This window comes from Dromaius novaehollandiae, chromosome W (genome assembly GCF_036370855.1).
Source record: "Dromaius novaehollandiae isolate bDroNov1 chromosome W, bDroNov1.hap1, whole genome shotgun sequence".
NCBI classification, from domain to species: Eukaryota; Metazoa; Chordata; class Aves; order Casuariiformes; family Dromaiidae; genus Dromaius; species Dromaius novaehollandiae.
In genome coordinates this window covers 18,775,622-18,797,410 of record NC_088130.1, presented here as the reverse complement: position 1 = coordinate 18,797,410, position 21,789 = coordinate 18,775,622, and the positions used below count along the sequence as shown (strand labels likewise).

General features: G+C 37.1%; 1 protein-coding gene across 1 annotated transcript in view; it reads left to right on the top strand.

Moving 5' to 3' along the window:
• Positions 1 to 21,369, top strand: part of LOC112978813 (contactin-associated protein-like 4) — a 224,776-nt gene extending 203,407 nt beyond the window's left edge. Inside the window, exons 18-24 of the mRNA XM_026092542.2 lie at positions 1,212 to 1,451; positions 2,988 to 3,212; positions 3,739 to 3,872; positions 5,006 to 5,093; positions 12,652 to 12,870; positions 13,226 to 13,297; positions 17,787 to 21,369. Of these exons, the coding sequence (XP_025948327.2) occupies positions 1,212 to 1,451; positions 2,988 to 3,212; positions 3,739 to 3,872; positions 5,006 to 5,093; positions 12,652 to 12,870; positions 13,226 to 13,297; positions 17,787 to 17,980 (1,172 nt within the window). The 3' untranslated portion in view covers positions 17,981 to 21,369. The remainder of the gene's footprint in view (positions 1 to 1,211; positions 1,452 to 2,987; positions 3,213 to 3,738; positions 3,873 to 5,005; positions 5,094 to 12,651; positions 12,871 to 13,225; positions 13,298 to 17,786) is intronic.
• Positions 21,370 to 21,789: the final 420 nt, after the last annotated feature.

Sequence of the window (21,789 nt, the reverse complement as noted above, 5' to 3'; positions counted from 1 at the left end):
CTATCAACAAAAACCTAAAGCTGCCATCAAAATGCTAATTTTAGCAGAGGCAACATAAAGAAAACTTTCTCATTGTTATGTGGTTTTGTGCCATTTTATCTGTAAAAAACTTAACAGCTACGTCAAGGTACCAAGTACCAATAGAACTGGTACTGTAGTGTGTATAAATGTAATATGCTTATAAACCAGTCTGTGCCCCACAGACCTTATGGTGTTTTGAAGATCAATATAGAGAAGTTAGAACACACAAAAAAAAATCTGGAAAGGTTTGTCCTCTTTCTTTTTACCTCATATGGTGTGGCCCCTAGAACTGCAACTTTCACAAGATTTAAGATATTAAGGCACTATCATTCCCATTTTGTAATGAGAAACTGAGGAACAGAGAGACTAAGGCTAGGTCTGTCTTGCAAGGTAGACACTGCAGGCTGAAGAGCAGGTTTCAGCACAGCAGTTCAGTAAATTATCTGCCTTTCTTTTGCCAGATTTGAATATTACCTTGTCAAGGTAGAGGAAAGACTGGGATGTCTTCTGGAAGGAATTGTCTGGAGTGGCCACACTACATCATATGGGCCCAGAACTTCCTATTTCTTAGATGAGAGCCTGGCTCTCGGAGCTGAGCATGCTAAAGCTCTTTCTCCTTTAAAGGTGTCTCAAGCTCAGCAACAATTCCTGTAGATCATGTATTAACATTTGAACCAGATGGTCAACTCAGACTAGTAGGCAGAGCCAGATCTTCTCCTAGGTGACGGTGTACAAACATATACTAAATAACTTTCCCAAAATCGTTGAGGAGGGAGAACCATGGCATCTAGGATCTCATGTTAATGCCCCAACCATGGGAACTCCCTTCTACAGTCAGAGTTCATTTCCCCTTCCCTCTTCCTTCCCTCTCCCTCTCCCTCTCCTCCTCTTCTCCTTTTTCTAAAAGAACCCCTAATTTCTGGATGTGACTCCTTTGTGAATTAATAGAACTGAACATCATTGCTTGGTATCTTTACTGTGCAAAATCCTTGTTTTCCATTAAAAGCTTCAAGAGTTCACTGTAAGTACTTGACAAAAAAAGTAATCAGATATGCTTTTAGAGCTATTTATAAGTATTTTCACATGTTTAGGCATGTTTCTTGAAAACTCATAATGGACTGTAAAACATAAAGAGTTTTTTACACATCAATTCTTTTCAATTTTTAAAAGCTCATATGAATCTATTTCAGGTGGGACAGCATCCAGGCAGAAAGGATTTTTGGGATGCATTCGTTCTTTACACTTAAATGGAATAGCCCTTGACCTGGAAGAGAGAGCGAAGATAACGCCAGGCGTTGAACCAGGCTGTCCCGGACATTGTAGCAGCTATGGTAACCTGTGTCACAATGGAGGAAAATGTAGAGAGAAATACAGTGGATTCTCTTGTGACTGCACTTTCTCTGCTTACGCAGGGCCATTCTGTAAGAAAGGCAAGCATGTCTTTTAGTTTTATGAATTATTAGAAGTAGAACCATACCGTCTAGAACAAGATCTTTAATACCTTTTAAAGATATGCCTAAATACTTGCAAAATATTTATGAGTGAGTTTAACTTAGAGAAACATTCAGCTGAATTTGTTCAGTAACTGTTGCTATCTTTAATGCTGTCATGAATATTCCAGAGACATATACTCAACATCTACCATTTAAAGCAGACACCACACTGTCCAAGAGGATCAGCATCTTGTCTGTAACATTATGCAATGGTTTTGAAACTTTTATATTATACTACGGTTACCAATACTTTCAGATTTCTCTTTCAAGTCTTAATTTCAAAACTAGGACTAAATTTGGCAAACGAACCAAGAAACAGAAAATCCCCAAACTGTTTTTTACTCTAAAAGATAAGTGAGATCATGGGAAACAGGATTAGGCTCATCTGGCCAGTTATTTTGAAAGAGCTCTTTGCTATAGTCCTATACTGATAGGTGGTCACAAGTCACCAAGTTTGACTTTTAAGAGTGGAAATTCATCTAGAACTTTTAGTATTTGCAAATAATTCTTGTCTGCTAAAAACACCTTGCTTTCTTCATGTATTAAATGCATTCTGTAAGGTATGAGTGGCTTAAATGCCATAACTCCTTGTGCCTATACATCAGTGAGCAAGGCATCGGTCCAGCCATTGAAAAACCACCAGTGCCACCACAAGGATACAAGACTTATGTGAAGTCCTTCCCTGTCTATCACTGTGCAGCTAATGCCACTCACTGAGAAAGGGAACGTTCCTCCTCCCCAGCAAACAGCAAAGGAGACTGATGGTCACACTCACTGTTTATTATTCTGCAGAGCCTGAGTGGGTCCTGTAGCTGAAAGTGAGAGGTGACCTATAATGATAACTTTCAGTCACCCTCTATCAATATACTCAGTCAGATTACAATAATTTCCCAAATGTTTTGTAAATGTGGAGGCTGTGTGCAAAAACAATATAGTCCAAGACAGTGACTTTTAGCAGGAAACCTTTGTGGGGAGGCACAGAGACACAGAGACCCTCTATGAGTGACTCCTCCATGAGAAGACCATCACCTGGTTTGTACTCTCCCTTCCCTTTCTCCTATCTGACCTGTCTCTTTCCCATCACCCAGTGTTTCAGGTGTGGCCAAGGTTAGTCAGTATCTTGTGTTTATACCCTGTACCCATTTCTCTGTAGGAACAATACACAAAAGTGAGAGGACATATGGGCTTGAAGATATAGATAAAAAGGAAAAAAACAGAAGGCACATTCAAAACCAGACAAAAAGAAACTCTTCTTCATACAACAGATAAACAATCTGCCTATTTAGCTGGGCTTTCGGTCCGTGATGAGTCGTATTATCCTCTGCAGTGCTGAAGAGTAGTTCCATTGATATTTCTTTTTCGGCTTTATCTCTATAGCTAAGGATACTTTTTTTTCTTTCTGTAGTGGAAAAAGAAAAAAAGCCTTACTGTTGTTTTGCCTGATATTTAAAACTGAATTACCTGTTGTTTCAGAGATCTCTGCCTATTTTGGGACTGGCACTTCTGTGACATACAATTTTCAAGAATACTACACCTTAGCTAAAAATTCCAGTTCTCATGCTTCTTCTTTCTATGCTGACATGACACTGAACAGGGAGGCAATTACATTTACCTTCCGAACGACACGGACACCAAGCTTGCTGCTTTATGTCAGCTCCTTCTACAAGGAATATCTCTCGGTCATTCTCACCAAAAACGGTGAGTGTTCAGCTAGTCTGTCTGGAAACACTAATGAACCTCATAGCTGCCGACCCGAATTCATTCTGATTCCCCGACCTGAATCACAAAGCATTGTCCTGTTGTTGCTTTAGATGGTGGATTTATTTTTCAGCTGTACCAAGCAATGTTTTCCACCTGAAAAATTGCTGCAGCCATACTCTGTTATTTCCTCCTACTGTAGCTCAAATTTTTACTACCTTGTTTTAAAATCCTGTCAGCAAAAATGATTATTTCTGGAAATCCTTTAGAAATGCAGTAGAATATTTCAGATTACATTTTTTGCAAGTTTCAAAATTGAGACTCAAAATATGTCAGCTGTGTCCCTTACACATATGAAATACAAAGTGCTAAATATTTAGGATGAGCAATGAAATGAAGTTGATCCCTCAAATAAATTAGATATTTGTCTTGCTCTACAAATGCTCATATGTAAGAAGAAGAATTGTGTGTTAACTACATCATCTGTTTTGTACATAGTTTATTATACTTTTATCAACCCCTGCAGGAAGTTTACAGATCAGGTATAAGCTAGATAGCCATCAAGATCCTGATGTCTTCAGCATCAATTTCAAAAGCCTGGCTGATGGGCAGCTGCAACATGTGAAGATCAACAGAGAAGAAGAAGTGCTCTTTGTAGAGGTAATTCAGTTAAGCAGAAAAGGTGGATTGTCATCAAGGAGTACAACATCCAAAGTAACATGAAATAAAAAGTTACAATAAAACAAGTACCCCCAAATAAACTGTGTTTTAATAGCTCAAGTAAATAAAGTGAAGCATAGCAAACTCATACTGAGCCTCAGTATAAGTCTAGATTATACAATCTCTTTGATGTCTGTCATTTCTATTAAAAGGCCAGTTTTCTATTATAAAGGTCGGTTCCTCCTCATCATTTTATATGAGAATACAATGAATTGTTTTATGGCTAAATTTTTATAATTTGTAAAAAGGGGATGACTTCTTACTTGTTTGGGGTCTTGTGTTTTGTTTTTTTTCCTTCAAATAAAGTATCAAACAACAGTTCATACACTTTACCACTTAGGTTATAATTTAAGTGTGTTTGTCTAATTCTCCCAGGTCCCTTTTACATTAAAAGAATATAAATATTGAGGAAAAAATATTAAGAAAGAAATTGGATTTTGGTTTTCCATTATTTTTGATGAAATTGGATGATAAGATCCCTATTAGAGATCCATAGAAAAGATCCATAAAAGATCCATATTTAATATGCTACTTCTAGATACTAATGTATAAAAAGCCTTAACTTTAAATTAAATGTTAAAAAACCTGGATGTTAGAAGTTAGTGTTTTGGGACAAGAGTTGAATTTCCATAATTGTGCACTGGTACAAGGCTTGAAGGCAAGTTGTTCTAGAGGGACCATGGGAGCGGAGCATTTACAGTATAGTATTTAATTATGTACTGTTTATTATTATTACTATGTAATGTTGAATGCCTTTTTTTAATAAGAAGAGCCTTTTTTTGTGTTTTCAGAGGTTTATCAGTTTTATTCATCCTATACATGACTAAGAAGGAACCATATAAATCAATAAGATAAATAATGGTTTTACTAAGTGGGATGCTTAGGAAGTTTCACAGTCATAATCAGTGATCTGAGGAAGCTGCTCATGAATTTGTTGATTAGTTTTTGTGCTACAATTAGCAAAGGTTTCCCTCAGCTCTTTCTATTTTTAACCTTCATCTTCTCTCTTTTTTGCAAACTTTGACTAATATCCTTTCCACTATTCTACATTTTTTCACTGAACCATTCTGCAGGTTAACCACAATGAAAGAATGAAATTTATTCTGTCTTCAGGCACAGAATTCAATGCAATCAAGTCCCTCACACTTGGCAAGATTTTAGGTAAGTGGAACGCCACATGAATTTCCAAAACATAGATCAAAATATCATCATGACACATAAAAAGTAATAACCCTAATCTCACTAAGAGCCATGTGTTGTCTTGGATTTAATTAGACACTGAGCAACAATCAAGGTAGAAACTTCAGTCCTGTCAAAGTGCAAATATAATCATGTGCAAGTGCTTCCTGAAAAAATGAGCAAGTGGGTTCCGTCAAAAATAATTTCACACATCTCTCCCATTTTGCAATCAAGCATTAGGAAACACAACATTTTTCTTACTCCAGAAAAGCTAAATCACTATCAAATCACACACAAAGACCACAGAGTAGTATAAATCAGGTACTATATTTGAGAAACTTTGTGTGATTAGCTTTTGGAGGAAACAGGATTAAGGTAGTGTAAGAAGAACCCTTCTGGAGTTACTTTTTTAAAACAAATTAAGCTATGGCAAAATATTTTATCTAGTGCTAATTTATCACAAGCTGTCTGTCTGTAATGACCAAAATCTAATTTACATATCTGCAACTGCCATTCTTTCAATTATGTTAAAATAAAATAGGCTGAACTAGAATTCTCAGGTTCTTATTAATTTCATATTTGTCATATTGGGAAATCTCAGCAATAGAGTAAGGTGTGGTGCTGGTGAAAATTTGAAGGAAATTTTGTTTCTCTTTCTTGTAAAGTGATTCAAAATCTGTGTTGTTACATTTCAGTATCAAGTAAAGGTCCATTTGTGTGTTCTTGCTGTAATAGCAGTTTTTGTTGCAGCAGTGTGAAAACAGAGCTGTAAAGCCTGACATAGTCTGCAGTGTACACTAACTGATGCTGCATTGACCTTTTCACTGTTTTGTAGTTAAGACTGATTATTTTCATCCCTCCATGTTTAGTCTTAGGGGGAGTGTAGAATAAACGGGTCTACCAAAATACTGGTTACTGGAAAAGATCCTACGTAGGTTTACAGAACTTAAAGGTTTAGGATTTTATATGACATACTGGTTGTTATCATTACTGTCAGCAACTCTGTTTTTTAATTTTTAATACAGAAAGTATTTTTAACAAAATTATGGCACCTTTTTCCAAAACGAGACTGGAAAATAAACTGCCTCCCTTGATCTCTCCTTGGTGCTTGACCATTTAGCCAGTGAGCTGCCTGCAGGAGAGTAATAGTTTCCCATTCTTTTAAAATCCCTTTAAGTAAGCTAAAGTGTTAACAAAAGCTTTTTGTAGGAATAAATTCAGAAAACTGATATGTGACATAGAAGAAATTAAGTTTTCATCTCAAATTGGCATAGATGATATATTATTTCTCTTGCTCCCCTATGCTTATGGGAACTATTTACATGTTTTATACAATACCTAGCCTAAAACAGAAGTTCTAAAGAGTGTTTCTGAACATTCAGTTTTATGTGGTTTAGTTTAGAGGATTTTTACAGCTAGGTACCTGAGGTGTGCTTCCAGGATCCATATATCTACCACTTGTGGTATAGTACCTTTGGGAATACTATAACAGCTTTGGTAAATCAGTGTTTCTGCCGCTGTAACAGATTCAGAAATACTGTCCTGAGTATGGAAGTAGAAAACTGTTGTTTTTCCGTAAAATCTCCTATTGATGAGTAAAACATTATCTCAAATTGTCCTTCATGCCACTGGATTAGAGGCAATAAGTCTGGACCTGCGTCTGTCTGATCTGTACCACACTGGAGTCATACCAAAGCTGCACAAAAGGTGTATGCAGATCACCTCTGTTCTGAGGAAAATGAGTTTAATTCTCTCTCTCTCTCTCTCTCTCACGTATGTGTGCGCACGTGCACACACATCACTTCCCAAAGTAGCCTCTCCTACATGTAATCTTGGCTGGAAAAAAGAGGTTCATGATACAGTCAGGTTCACACAATATTTGTAGTTTCAAAACAGATGCATAATTAAGATGACATCTGACCTATCATTGTTTTGAAAAGCAGATATGTAGACAGAGTATTTGTGAGAGATCTGAATGTGACATTTCAGGTGTAAATAATTTAATGGCTCATATAGCAGATGGTTGTGTTTTTCAGTTCTAAGAGTGATATCTGGAAGACATGAAGGAATCATTTTGAACATAAAATAAAATGTATTCAATGATTTTTTTCATATTTCCAGTAACAGAGTACTGATGAGAATTACCTTAAAATTAATTAAATAATAAAATTTAAAGATCACATTTGTAAGTTTCTTAAAAATCCTAATTATTGCTTAATTGAGATTTTTTTGAAAAAAACTATTTATTTGATCTGTTTTCTGACTGGAAAAGTAATTAGAGACTTCTAACACAAAAAAATGCATATTAATTTTGAAAACTAGAAATTGCCTTTATAGAACACACAGTCCAGCAAAAAACTAGCATGTAGATATATACAGACAGCGAATGGAAAAGAGAATCATAATTTTAAGCATATGTGTAAAACAATATTAGCTGAAATACAAACCATTAGATGAAAATTGTTCAAAACATGTTTAAAAGTAAATCAATAATAAAATTGAATCAGGTATTGATAAGGTTTTGAAACGTATTATTCTGTCCCAATCGCAGTCACATAAGGGCAATATCACAATGAACAATACAGAAGTAAAGGATTTAACTTCTTTGTTATGAAATTTCATACCAAAGCTTGCATAATTTTACTTAAAAATGTATTTGATCCAATATAATGAAATGTACATTTTCAGGAAAATAGCACTCTCTTTTGATCAGTATTTTAAATTAAAGACCAATGTTGTCTCTTCCGAACAACCCCACATTGTTATAAAGGTCCAGAGATGGGCGTTTCTTTGATTATATGATTGCTTTGCATCAGCAGAGCAGCACGAGGCATGGAGTTACACAGACTGTGGGGACATTCAGCTCAATTTGGCTCCATCCTGAGGAAAAAATATGCTATAGTGGTCTCCCTCTTAAAGGGGGATGTTGCTGAAGAGCTGCTGTTTCTGCTATAGGTGTGACTGCTTTGGCTCTGATTCTCGTGAAGTCCTGCTGTCTAGAAGCAGGAGGGGATTCTGTGAAGAGAGTAGAAACAGGAGGTTTAAACAAAGGAAGAAGTACCAAAAATAGGAAACCATTATCTACTTCTCCTACTTTGAAACGTTCTATTGTAGGTCAGAAAGCGATGGATTTTCTAAGAGCTGTCTTCAGTTGAAGAGGCAGTTGGTCTGAACTCTTCTGCAGTTATATATAGCCCAGGTTTTTGTTAAAAGCAAATCTGAGAGTCAATTACTTAACTAATTCTGAATTCCCAGAAAAAGGTATCAGTGTTCTCTCTCATTTCCCAAAACCTAAGCTTCCCAGATTAAAGACCCTTGAATTTCCCCCTACGTCACACGGTGACAAAAGAGGCCAGGAGCTAAAGGATGTTGGGACTCAGCTAAATATGTGAAGGTCAAGTTGTGAGGGAAAGGAGGAAAAAAGTGTATTCAGCCACTGAGTTTGCAGGACGAAAGCCAAAAGTGCTCCTTATAGTTTTTCCCCCTCAAAGGTACTCTCCCTCAAAGCACCCCACACTGCAGGAAGGCTGTAGAAGCCTCTCTTCTTATGGTAACCTGCTGATAAAGTAATTTACTTCAGCTGAGTAAAGCCATATTTGCCCATGACAAAGCTTCCCAGCCAGGCCTGCAGGAGAGCAGACAGCTCTGGGAGATGCTCTTCTCTGGGGACAGTAGTTAATCTTTTGCTGCCAACTAAGATAAGGATGTGTTTTCAGCAAGCTTTACTTAGATCTGATTTATACGCAGAGTTTCACAGCTTAAGAGAATGTGTGATTTTAAGCCAGTTTAGTTAAACCAAGGTATGACCCAGAGTATGGACATCTCAAACAATGTAAAAGTGGTTATTTTAATAATAAATAAAGGGAAAGTTTCACTAGACTGTTAAACAAAAGGCCTAAGTTAAACTGATAAATTAATTTTAAAAGGATCTCTTCAAGGATATTTTGTACCCACATGTAAAATGTGATTTCTGTGTATAAAAACTATTCATATCTATTTGTAGTTAATTTGTCCTTTTCCAAATCGGTTTATTCATCTCTGCAACACATATAAGACCATTTAACTTACTTATGGGAATATTGTTGAGGATAATTAATAACTGTACAGCTTGCTTAAGAAAGAAGAGCTTTAATTAATATAGTTTTTACTGATAAAGGAATGATGGAATTGCAATCACTGTGCTGCACTGATATGTAAAATATAGTGATAATTCAAATTGTTAATTTAAAATCAGCCTTTTAAAACAATAATGTCTGGGTACTCCTACACAAGTGCCGAAGTGAAGCACATGCTAATTAAAAGTTGCTTTGAAAAGTCTCATTTCTCTCAGAGCAGTTTTTTGTTACTATTTGGGAATTCAAATAGTAATAAAATAGTAAAATTTAGTCTTTTAAAGGTGGTTTAGAAAAGCTTTTAATATATGCTTGTGAGTGTAAAATATGCATTTTCTACACAGCTGCTTTAATTTAATGAACACATAAATGCAGTCCAGCAAATTCATGAGAGGCACATTTTAAAATCTGGGGTTTTTTCATCAGATTTTTAATTTAGTCAACCAGGCTTGTCTAGGCATACTTCCAGTAAAGAAGCTATTCAGGGCAATCATTTGGGGAAGCAGAAAGTTTCCACAGTCTTAAAATCTTGGATGAAATGCCAGTATTTAAAAATCAATATTCAGGGATTTAGCCAAGATACTTTAATTTGATGAAATAATTCTGTTGGCAAATATTTGCCTTCTAATGTTTAAAATAAAACAGTAAAAAATAAAGCATTAAAATAAATTTTTTTTCTAGTCACTCTCAGCAATGTGGCAAGTGACAACCCCAGAAATAGCACCTACTTGTAACTCCGGACTGCTGGATTTTTAATGCTGAAAAGCAGCAAAAAGGCACAGTGGCAAATCTCTTTTTTTTAATTTGCTGTTAATTAAATTGCTTTCTTAATTGGCATTTTTTTCAGCAGTAAACTAACTGGTAACAAGTTAATGAAAAGGGCCCTGAACTGTTTTTGAATATTTTTAAAGGGTATACTTCTGTGCACAAAAGCCCACAGTCCAGAAAAATTGATTATTTAATGAGGAGTTTTTAGTAGAATTTTCTCAAATCAACTACTTTCTAATTAAAACCACCAGCAACAACATACCAAAACATGTAAACTTTCTGATCCACACATGGAAGGGTTTTTTTTGGCCAAAGCACTTTATCTCCTCCTGATGACTCCTGAACACTTTGATCCAAACCTAAACTTCAGTAAAATAATCTTGCATTTCTTCATGGTCTAAAAAAGTTACAGTGTGTAGTGGCACTGCATTTGCCTGGTCACACATTTACTGCAGAAACAGAATCCAAATGTGACTGAAGTCAGTGGGTGCGTAGATATAGTTACTCTTGACTGCAATGAGCACTTTTAATGCAAAAAGCATGGCTGTAATAAAATGTATGTACCAACACAAGACTGTTGTACAAATGTTGGATTTTGCGACAATCCATTCTGAGTACACCATTAGCATCTCCAGCTGAAAATTTAACTCTGAATGTTCAATGTTCATTAGTTTTTTCAACTAGATAGGTTAAAAAAAAAAAAAAAAAGTTTTGGCTGAGTGAAATGATAGGCAGGCTGGAAAAAGCTAAGCAAAGAAAGGACCTGAGATAAGATAAGATTCTACAGGAATTTTAAAAAAAACGAAAGCTTGATTATCAGCATCATAAAAGCAGAGAGGTCACAGCTAAGTCTTTTGGTTGCACAGTTCTTGCCTTGAAATGGAGATGAAATGGAAATGAAATTAGGAGATGTCGGTCTGCTGACTTTCAACACTGCTTCGTAGAGGACCAACAGCTGAAGTAGAATTCAAAAGAGAGAGTTGTTTTGTTTGGTTTTTGTTTTTGTTTTGTTTTGTTTTGTTTTCGAATGAGGCAATGTAGGTGGGGTAATTTAGTCTTTATTTTCGGGAAAATGTGGAGTATGTTTTGCAAATGAACTGTTATAAAGATGCCTAAGGGTGCACAATTGCAGCTTATTACAAAGCACAGTCCCTGATAAGCAACATCTCTTTAATGTGTCATTTTCAGTCAGGAAAATTTTACACGAGTTTGTGTTCCCCAAAGTTTATCTCTTTTTCCAGTGGTATTACTTGGTCTAATATGAAGTTTAACTTCATCCCAATAGTCTTTTCTAACTAATGAGTTAACTGAACCCTGAGGATTATTAAGTATCTAGTTTCCTTTTGCATTATATGCATACAATATTTGCCAAATGTTTTGCATAGGAAACTAGAAGTTAATAGGAAATCCTTCACTCTTCAGATTTTCCTTCTGTGGCATAGTTAGGAACATATTTCTTTCCACACAATTTTGGGGACAATTTTTCTTGTCCTCTCAAATTAAAGTCTTTTTTACATGACATCCAGATAAAAGAGGCAGTTAAACATCCACATTTTATGCAGTCAGTCTTTCAGTTTAGATGGGGAGCCATTTGGCTAACATCCATCTGTGTAATAGTTTACCAGCTTTGAAATAAGGAGCGAGCAGCTGAGGAAGATGTTTTCTTGTTACTTTGCAACATTCTACCAAAAAGCATTAGCCCAGTTTTCGCTATTAACCTCATTGTACTGAAGATTGCATTGTACGCTGGTATTTAAAATTATTATGGTAGCCACTGTAAAGATCACAAGTTGATCCATGTGTTCTAGGATAAGCTGGAGAAGTAAATGAAAGAGATGATATTGCTACTTACTTAAAATGTAAAAACTTACTTTCTTTAAGAGTCCAGTTTGAGCAATTAGTACTTCTAGAGTTTTTGCTTAAATTAGACCTGTCAGAGTGAAGAAACTGTATTCAATTGCCAGACTAGTGCATTAGTGAGCATTAGATGCTGAGTAAATAGTGAGCTCTGACAGGGTACATGCATTTAGAAAGGCAGCTCAAGAGAATAAGAGAGTTTGGGGTTTTTTTAGTGGAAAAACTAATAGTATCATGTTTAAAATGTACAGTCAGTTGGAATGATATTCTTTCTTTTTTTTTTTTAATTTCACAGAAAAAATATCATGATGTCTTTCCCGAATCTGAGGTCTTCCGAGACTGATTGTTTTGACAAAGTTGATGATGGTGGGATGGAGTAGATATATGAATCTGTAGAAAGCATATGATCCAGTAATGTACATATTTATGAGAAGGAGCCTAATAAAATATGTATTTTTCATGAACACATGCTTCATCCTTATCTTTTTGCAGAATGAAAAAATGATGCATTTTAATTTAAATATTGTAGTTACATTTTAATCTTTTTGCTTTAGAGCTTGCTGTAGTAAGTTAAAAGCATTTCCCTCAGCAGACTGGCAACTGGCATCCTCAAAAAGTGTTGAATGTATCTGACTGTCTTTTAATTAAAGACAGACAAGAAAGGGATGCGGTGAATCTACATATGTTGCTGTAACTCAAATATACTCAGAGGAACACAGGTTAATTATTCATTTATTCTTCTGTCACTTTATTTTGTACGTTTGCACTATGATTAATTGTGTTCTGTTCCTTTTGATTAACAGAAAACAGCGATGCAGATGAGGAGACTATGAAGGCAAACTCTCAGGGGTTTACTGGATGTCTCTCTTCAGTGCAGTTCAACCACATCGCTCCTTTGAAGGCTGCACTGCACCACGGCAGCTCAGCCCCCATCGTTGTAAAGGGACACTTCACTGAATCCAGCTGTGGCACTTTAACTGGAGCTGACTCAACATCAAGCGAAACAACCCATTCATTTGCAGGTAGCACATGGTTTTCACTTGCTAATCTCTAAAGCAAAATCTAAAAGTAGAGGACGCATGACCTGCATCACTACTGTCTTTTTTTTAATATGTGTTAACGCCTCAGGGGTAATTTGAAAAATATTTCTCTTCTCTTTGTGCTTACTTCCTTTTATCTAGCCTTTGTCTTTTCCTCTGAACATTCTCATTTTTCTCTTCATCTCTATGAAGTGTGATCTACATCACTGATATTTACACTCTTATGAACCCCACGAGTACCACTATTCCATACTGTATGTGAGCTGTAACCATGTGTGTTTATCTTGAGAACCCTCCTCCTATTTGTCTGTCATTTTCCTTTCTTTTTCTGCTGCAGATCATTCTGGACCAATAGATGAGGGAGAGCCCTTAGCTAATGCAATCAGAAGTGACTCTGCAATTATTGGAGGTAATAGGGACTATAACAACTCCACTAAAACCTTAGTTTTCCAATTACTGTGAGTCTTTCAGTGCTGATGTGAAGTCAGTGGGAGTTTTGTGTGCATAAGGAAAAAAAGCACAAAGGTCTGGTTTTATTGCAAGTGATATGCGTTGAAAGACAAAGATGAAAGTGTGTTTCAAAATGCAAGTAGTAGCTCTCAGGTTTTCTTGTGACATAAAGTTATGCCGTCAGTGTTTCTGTACATTGGAATACTGTGCTGAAGCACAAGATATTCAGAACAGGTTTTCAGATTGCGTAATGCTAGTTTCTATGACTTAACAACCAACTATTTGGATGTGTTGTGGCAAATGGCATATGTTTAAAAAAGAACAATGTTTGCTCTTTGGCTATGCCAAAACATTACCTTTTGCTACATGGACAAGTTCAAAGTGAGGAATCTCTTGTTTAATATATCTCAGCTGCACAGCTCTTTCTTGGGAAAATGGGGGCTCACATTCCTTGAATGAATCCTTTGACACTTTTCATGTTTCATTTTAGTTATTATTTGGAAAACAATACATTCTTGGGCAGAGAACCACTTTCATTGATTCACAGCTTAAAAATAAAATGCATGTTAAAATAGTTTAAAAATATTTAATTACTGTTGGTCTGAAATACTGTTTCTCCTCTTTTTCCTTTGCATTTCTTTTGGTCACTTTGACCAGTTCAAAGAGAGCTACAAATGATCACCCACAAACATTTTTCAAAACACTTATTTTTAATGAAGACACAGTGGAAGAACCACATACATTTTAAGTGCTCCCAAACTAAATACGATGGTAGTCCCTTTACTTGGTATCACTATCACAGAATATTTGCTATGTGGCTTAGGGTAAAAGTCTTGTGCTTAAAACAGGACTGATAATCAGGGTACACAGGTTTGATCACTGTGTATTCCTGACTGACCATCTTTAGAGCTGAGATCCTTCCCAGTAGCGGCTGGGAAGCCTACCGGTTCTGTCTCTTTGGCAGGAATGGAGAGTAGTCAAGTGAGTCTTAACAGGGAGAGTTGGGGGATACGGAGACCGCAGGATAATTTCAGTTTCCATCACTAGTGTTGGATATGGCTATGACAGTTCAGCTTTTTTCTGTAAAGGATGTGGTTGTCTCCTGTGACAATTTTCCCCTGTGAGAAGTTCTGGTGGTATTTCTTCTCTGGGGAGGAGGTGAGGGAATGATACCTCTTTTCACTTGAAAAATGGCATTCCAACTCTATAATTCAGTAGCTCATTAGTCACTTCAACAAGAATAGGGAATAGAGGAGGGAAAGGTCCTTGATCCTTTAAATTCGGAATAGGTTTCATATCCTTAGACAACTGCCGTAGTGACATTTAGCAGAATAGAGCTGCCAAGGCTTCTCACTCGGGATCAAAGGATTTAGGGCTATGGAGGTGGAGCAAGGACTAGAACCTGCTGCCACCTGTACGTCTGCTGTTTAGATAATAGTACCTGCTATGGTCAGTACCTACTGACTTACCCTCCACAGCTCTAGCTCTTAAGCTACTAAAGAGGTAATAAGAGGCAATCAAATCTAGAAGCTTCCTTGCTTATATAGTAGTATCTATGTCCGCAGGTTCAAGGCACTTACAGTGTTGTTTCAGTCTTTACTTTCTTGCTAATAATTTGGAACTGTTTATTTATTTGGATGTCCTGGAACAAGCATCTAAGGTAAAAGCATAAGATCATTAGTTTTGTGATAACTAATATGAGGTTCACACTATAGTACTGTTCTTCAACAGAAACAGAGCTAGGTGACTATTGAATAAATATTGAATAAAATATGAGGAAAATACAGTGAACAAGTACTTTTATACACACAAGCCTTGACAAGTTTACCCCTGAATTCAATGAAGTCAGAATTTCAAGTATGGTTTCTGGGTTCTGCTATGTGTCCAACTTCAAATATTACTTTATTGTTGCAAAAGATAAGTATTACTTTGCATATGTATCTGTACATAAGGATTACTTTATGTACTAGATAATTTAGTGTGCGTGGGTAATTTTAAGTGTACCAACAACAAAGTCATTTTTGAACTTCAAGCTACAACAGTTACAGTTTTTAAAGGTAATAATAACCTCACAGTTTTATTGTTATTAAACACATTTGGGAATATGTACTTTCAGGTTTTTTACTGCTTAATCTGGTCATTTCAAAACCAAATAAAATAAAATAAAGAAAATTAAATAAAGGATATAGAATAAAGAAAACTATATAACACTCAGCAACAGGCCCATGTAAGTACCTTTATACCAGTATAACTGATAATTGTACCACTTCAGCTGCCTCAGGTTTGAGGCACGTTTATAGACATGCCCTTATAGGAGGCATGTAAGGCACAGACTGTGATTGTGAAACAAGGGAATGACTGTTCTGTTTAATCTGAAGGTGAACCAGACCACTAGATATTTACTCAGATTTTACAGTCTAAAATATGGCATGTAAAAAAATCTATGTCCATTAACATAAAAGAAAGATGACTGCTCATATTAGAGAATAACAAACTGACAAATGCTGGGTTTTGCTTGAGAATGGATGGCCCGTATTTATTTACAGCACTCTCTTTTGAGGAGTTTTTATTGGCACTGCTAAATATTTTTATTTTGCTTGCAATTACAGTAGCTCAGGTTATGCAGAAGGTTGGTCCATCTCGTACAGCAGAGCCACTGAATTACAACCATTTCTCAGACTGTTTATTATTTTTTCCTCCCTGTAGCCAAGTCTTGCTTCCTGCCCCTCTGTTTGACAAGCACTTTCTGCTTCCCTTCTGTTTCTTTCCTCCCCAAATTCCTCTCCTTCCACACATCTGACTCATCAGCTTGAATGGCGGCTGAGATCATCCTGGGGATGGAAAGAGGACGAGGGGAGAAGGGCTGGAAGTCTGTAGCCTCATAAATATCTCTGGGAGAAGTATCTCTTTCCTCACTGCCCCTAATCTGTTGCTCTGGGAGCAGCATACCTCTGGTAACATTTTGATAAATATTAAATAGTTGTCTTTAAGATTAAGTGCCCAATATATGTAGTCTCTTGTATGTCAGATGTGTGCCACATATATCACTGTATCTCAGTAAACCTCTGTATAAAGTTATATTTATTTTGCTCCTTTCCTTTCTATCTGTCCAGCCAGCACAGTATAGTACAGGTGGCTGTAATGATAATGATTTTACCCTATAGGATGGGATTTTTAAAGCTGCTGGAAAAGGAAGCTTGCTCACTACCCTCTGTGTGGGCACTGACTCTGCTCACTTAGGACCCTAGGTTCACGTAACTGTGCAGGGCACAACCATATCCAGGATGCCAGGTTGAGTGCCACAAACTTGCAGGGAAGGGAGGAAGCCAAACCTATTTTGTTTTATCTTGGACACGCAGTCAGCTTTGCTTTTCACCCGTATCTTCTGTATTTTGTCTAGTGTCTATTCATTACAATGGGACAGTTACATAGAGAGGAGACTTAGTTAAAGCAGATCATGAAAACCTTCAAAATGAAAAGCAGTGAGGTGGAGTGGGGATCTTCTACAAGGCAGAATAAATGTTAGAGGTTTTGTCCTGTTTGACCTGAAGATAGGCAGCTATAAAATCTGGCCAATGTTCACTGGAGTCCCTGTGACAAACTGTTGTACATTTTCCTTTATGAATACTCCTCAGTAAAGGCATTGCTTAGGAACACTCGTTTGTGGTCTGAACTGATTTGTGCAGAGTGCTGAGTTTGAATGGGATTAATTTTATGTAACCATAAGCTTGGATTTGATTGTATACACAGACAGGACTGGTATAAGACCTGGTTCAGAACTGCAGATATATGCTTTTCCCTGTGCATCTCTTCTGCTCCACCTCTGCTCTCCAGGTCCCTTGCTCACAGCTGGAGCAGTGACGCGAGAGCAGATGGGCAGGGGAAGGCTGACGAGGGGCTGTGTGTCCCCTTCCCTCCCGATGGGCAGTTGGGGTGAGAGAGGTGAAGGGTGTGAGTGACTGAGAGAAGGGAAAGTACTTTGTCCCGTACCCATGGGAGTGGGGGAGAAGAGCAAAGTTGTAATGGTGCCCTATGTCATCCCATGTCATAGTATGGTGGCAAAGTCCCTGAAGAGCAGTTCGTCAAGCCTGCAGTGGCTTGAGCTGTCAGACTGGCTGAGAGCTGGGAGTGATGGTGAAGGAGGAAAAGACAGCCCTCTAATCAATCCTAAATCTCTACTGGACTTGTCTTCAAAAGTTTCAAAAAATTATGATATTCTGTGGCAGGTTTTGGTATCCACAGTGTGTAAAACTGGAAATGTTTGCCATGTAGCTGGTGCTGCAGTACTGTTTCTGGTGCCAAAGCAGATATGGCTTCCTATTTCTTGGGCTTCCCAGCACCCCACTTCACTATGCAATGGAGTCATTCCTTCCATGTCCTACTCCCCAGCCCATGCTTTATTATTTGCATATCCTGTTTTGTGACTTGTCTCTCTTTTCTCCTTCTAGGTGTGATAGCAGTCGTGATATTCATCCTACTTTGCATCACTGCCATAGCCATACGCATTTATAAAAAAACAAGCATATATTCAAAAAATGAAGCAAAAGGATCTGAAAATGAAGACAGCGCTGAGTCCGCGCTGAAAAGTGAGCTCAGCATGCAAAACACAGCCAATGAAAATCAAAAGGAATACTTCTTCTGATTGGCATTTGTGATTTAATTTAATATAATAATGTGACAGTCTGACTTTCTTGCCAAGCCAGGGGCTCTCAATGGACAGAAAAAGCTCTTGCACTCTACAGTGAATGCAATGGATTTGAGACCTATTATATTGCATATGTTCAGTCTCAGTGATTGCTATAGGAGGCCTCTTTAATTTACATGCATTCCTTAGCTATTATACTATAAATGCATTTTATGTAACAGTGAATTAGATATTGTAACCAATTTCATTGGTGGTAGTTTCCGACTGTTCTGATGTGACCTTCTGCAATTGAAGTTTAACGTACATACTGAATATGGTTTTGAATGGGAAAATTGTTATGAAGCTATTCCCATCCTTCTCTTTAAAATTTGATTCTGGAATTTCGTTCAAGGTGAAAGATGGATTTCTAATAGTTTATGTTACTAAAGAAATTCTGCTGTGTTGCTTTATAGTGATCCCTTTTACTTCTGAAACTGAAAATGCCTTTTGAACTGCTGTTGGCTTGTGTCAGCATCTGCTTGTGAGCCATGAAGTCAGGTGTCCAAAACAAACTGTACTTTTTTCCCCCGGGGTATGACCAACATCCTTATTCTCTCTTCTCTTTGGCAAGTCTAGCAGGGCTTACAACTGAAGGGTGTACAGTGTGTTGATATGCTGTGAAGTCTCTTTTGTAGTAGGTTTTCATTCATGGTTAAGCGGTGGCCTCAAGTTCGACCCATACATATTCTAAGCATTTTAAATAAAATGAGCACCACAGAAGACAAGCATTTCACTTGGAAAGATGAAGTAAAATATTAATAATAGTTAAATTATCAAGAGCAACAGCACCAAAAAGATAATCAAAGATATTTATCCTAGTAAATCTGAAGAATTAGAAATTGCTTCCTCTGTGAGGCAGTAATGTTTCCTTTGTACACAGGCTGGGATGCAATCTCTGAAAACGTTGCATCTCTGATCTGCTCCAGACCTCAAGATTAAGTGTTCAACTCTATAGAAATAGTTCCTGATTGCTACGATAATAAAAAATAGAGCATTTAGAATCTAGTACAGTGGCTGATACTTTAATAGTTTGGCTCTTCACCCATAATAGTATCTACTATACCTCAGTGAGAGAATGTCTGAGTGTAAGTACCCTTCAAAATTAAACAGATATTTAGTATCTTAAAAGTGTAAATAAAAGCTATCTATGATTTTGTATAAATGAATTATGGGACATGCAGGGTAGGATTAAGTTGTCTAAGCAGAATGTCACTTTAGATACCATAGGGGATCTGAAATATGTTTGGCCTGGTGGGCATGTCACAAGATCTACAGAAGATATGTGTCCTTTGGAAGAGGCATCTGGAAGTCAGGTAGGATGAAGGCATCTAAAATGGCACTAGATACCTGTATTCAGGTAACTGGTTCCCACCCAAAGGGTTTTGTTTGTGATTTTTTTCAAAGAGAAGACTGTGTGCCTAGAACTTGGATCTAGGGAAGGATTCAGGACTTCTGTGTCCCTGTGGATTTGAAAGATTTAAATTTCAAAATATTTTAGAACTGATTTATGTCTGCTCCCATTGAAAGCAATGATAACACTCCTTTTCTTTCAGTGGGGAGGAACAGAACTAGACCCTGTACTGTGAACTTTAGAAAATATTTACCGTAGATACTTGAGAACATTATAAAGGCCCGTAAACCTGAGATGATGTGCCAAAGTCTTGAATGTTTAGATTACTTTACATAAATTATAGTTGTAAATAAATGTCAAGCTGAGATATCTTTGATAATATCATCTTTTAAAGTTGGTTTTCTTCCATCAATTTACAGCTTTTGTTTTCAGGATCTTACAGTTCCTTTTCTGTTTCCTCCTGTGCAGCTTTACTTCATTTTTAGGAAAAAAATCTTTCCCTTTTTGATGACTTCGGTTGCCTCTGCAACCAAAAATTATACAGATGCACAGACTTTTTGTTCTACTCATTTTTGTAGTTCTGGGTGCATCGGTAGTAGTAGACTAATCAGACCCAGGTCCCAGGCTGAAGAAGTACATTTGTATGTGTTACTATATTCCCTGGTACAGTTTGGTCCTGGACAGCTAGCTCACTTATAGAAAGGTGGCACCAGAACACAGGGGGAGGATGCTGGACTGTTTCCAAAAGGTTATGTGCATGAGGAAACCCCATTTTATGGATGGGGAGAGGAGGAGATGAAAAAAAAGTGTGCCTGAGTCAGGTCAGCAAGCGTACCCACTCTTTAGCTTACTACTTTAGACACTCTCAGTCTAGTCAGTTACTCTAAAGTGACAATTATGTTCCTTCCTCTTCAAGGGTTTGATCTAAATTGCACTGCATTTGAGAGGAGTCCTTCCATGGGCTTCCCTGAAACTTAGTCCTCTAAGTCTCGAGTCCTTCCCTTCCCACAGTAGATGTACCAGTGTCCACCCTCTTGCATCACTTGTAACAACTCTTTTGACACTGACTCACTGTCAGAGTCCCAGTTAGCTCCATTTTATTCAGTGCAGGAGATAGTAATTGTGGGAGAAAATTTATATGATGGTGGTAATTATAATACATTAGACACGTCACCAAAACAATTTAATTAATTATAAAAGAGAGAGTTTTCGTCTGTGAGCTATACTAACCTAATAAAACCCAAAGCATGTGCACACCAGGACAAGTTGGAAGCACGTCAGTCTAACTTTCCAGTCATTTTTTGTTTTTTCTTCCACTTCTTAGTTAACTTTACATTGTGTATCTCAGCAGAGAGAGAGGTTTCTTCCTTCACTTTGTTTTCTTCCAAATGAACGATTGCTTTCTTTCACTGTTCTATAGGTCTTTCTTAAGGGCAAGATGGAAGGCAATAGCTGAGTAAAACCCCAATTTCACAGACTAGTTAAAAGGGGGTGGGGAAAAATGCCTGTGTGAATGACACACCATTTCATTCAAAGATCTTTTTATGGCACTTTATTATGTGAAGGATTCTAAGGGGGAAAACAGGTAGATTTGGTGGAATAGACATCTATCTGCAGATTTGTAGCATACAGTGATGATGTCTCTCAGAAGAAGGGAATGCCCGCTTTCCTCCGTGGAAAGAGTGATCATGTATTCGCTACCTGGGTCCAGAATATACAGGTTCATAGTCAGCGAAGCAGTGTTTTCCATCGCTTGCTGCGTTTCTGTGGGTTCAACAAAATGGTGGCACCAAAGTGCGCCGAGACGTCGAACACCATTGTGCTGTCCCTTCTTTCCAACGTGTGACCTTCCACCTCTCTGTTAATAAAAGAAACACTTTTTACAGTAAAGTGAGGAAAATATTTTTTAAAAAATTTGTATACAAAAGTTTAAAACTGAGGACAATATACTGATTCTTTTTTTTTAAACAGTAAAGAAATGTAGACGTGCATATAAGGCATTGGTGAGTGTGGTTATTTATACACATAACAACGGAGTGCTAATGTGACAAATCCACTACACAGTGACACGTTTTCTGTGGCAAATATATTTTTTCTGAAGCACATTAGAAAATAAGTAGTAGCATGAGTGTTGGTACACTTTTAAAACTGTGCGGGTTCCCACTACGAATGGAGTATGTTATATAATTCTGACTAGAAAAGGGGTATAACATGCACAACACTTAGCTAATTACACGTTCTTCCTCTACACAGCAGGGTATCGTGTTGCAAATGTTTTCCCAAAACCTGACTAAATTGCATTTATGTGCTAAGTGCTCAACATGAAACACCCTAAGAGTCACAGTGAAATACATTTACAATAACATTATTCATGGAAGTGGAATAGAGGAAAGTAGTATGTAAGACAAAACAGCGA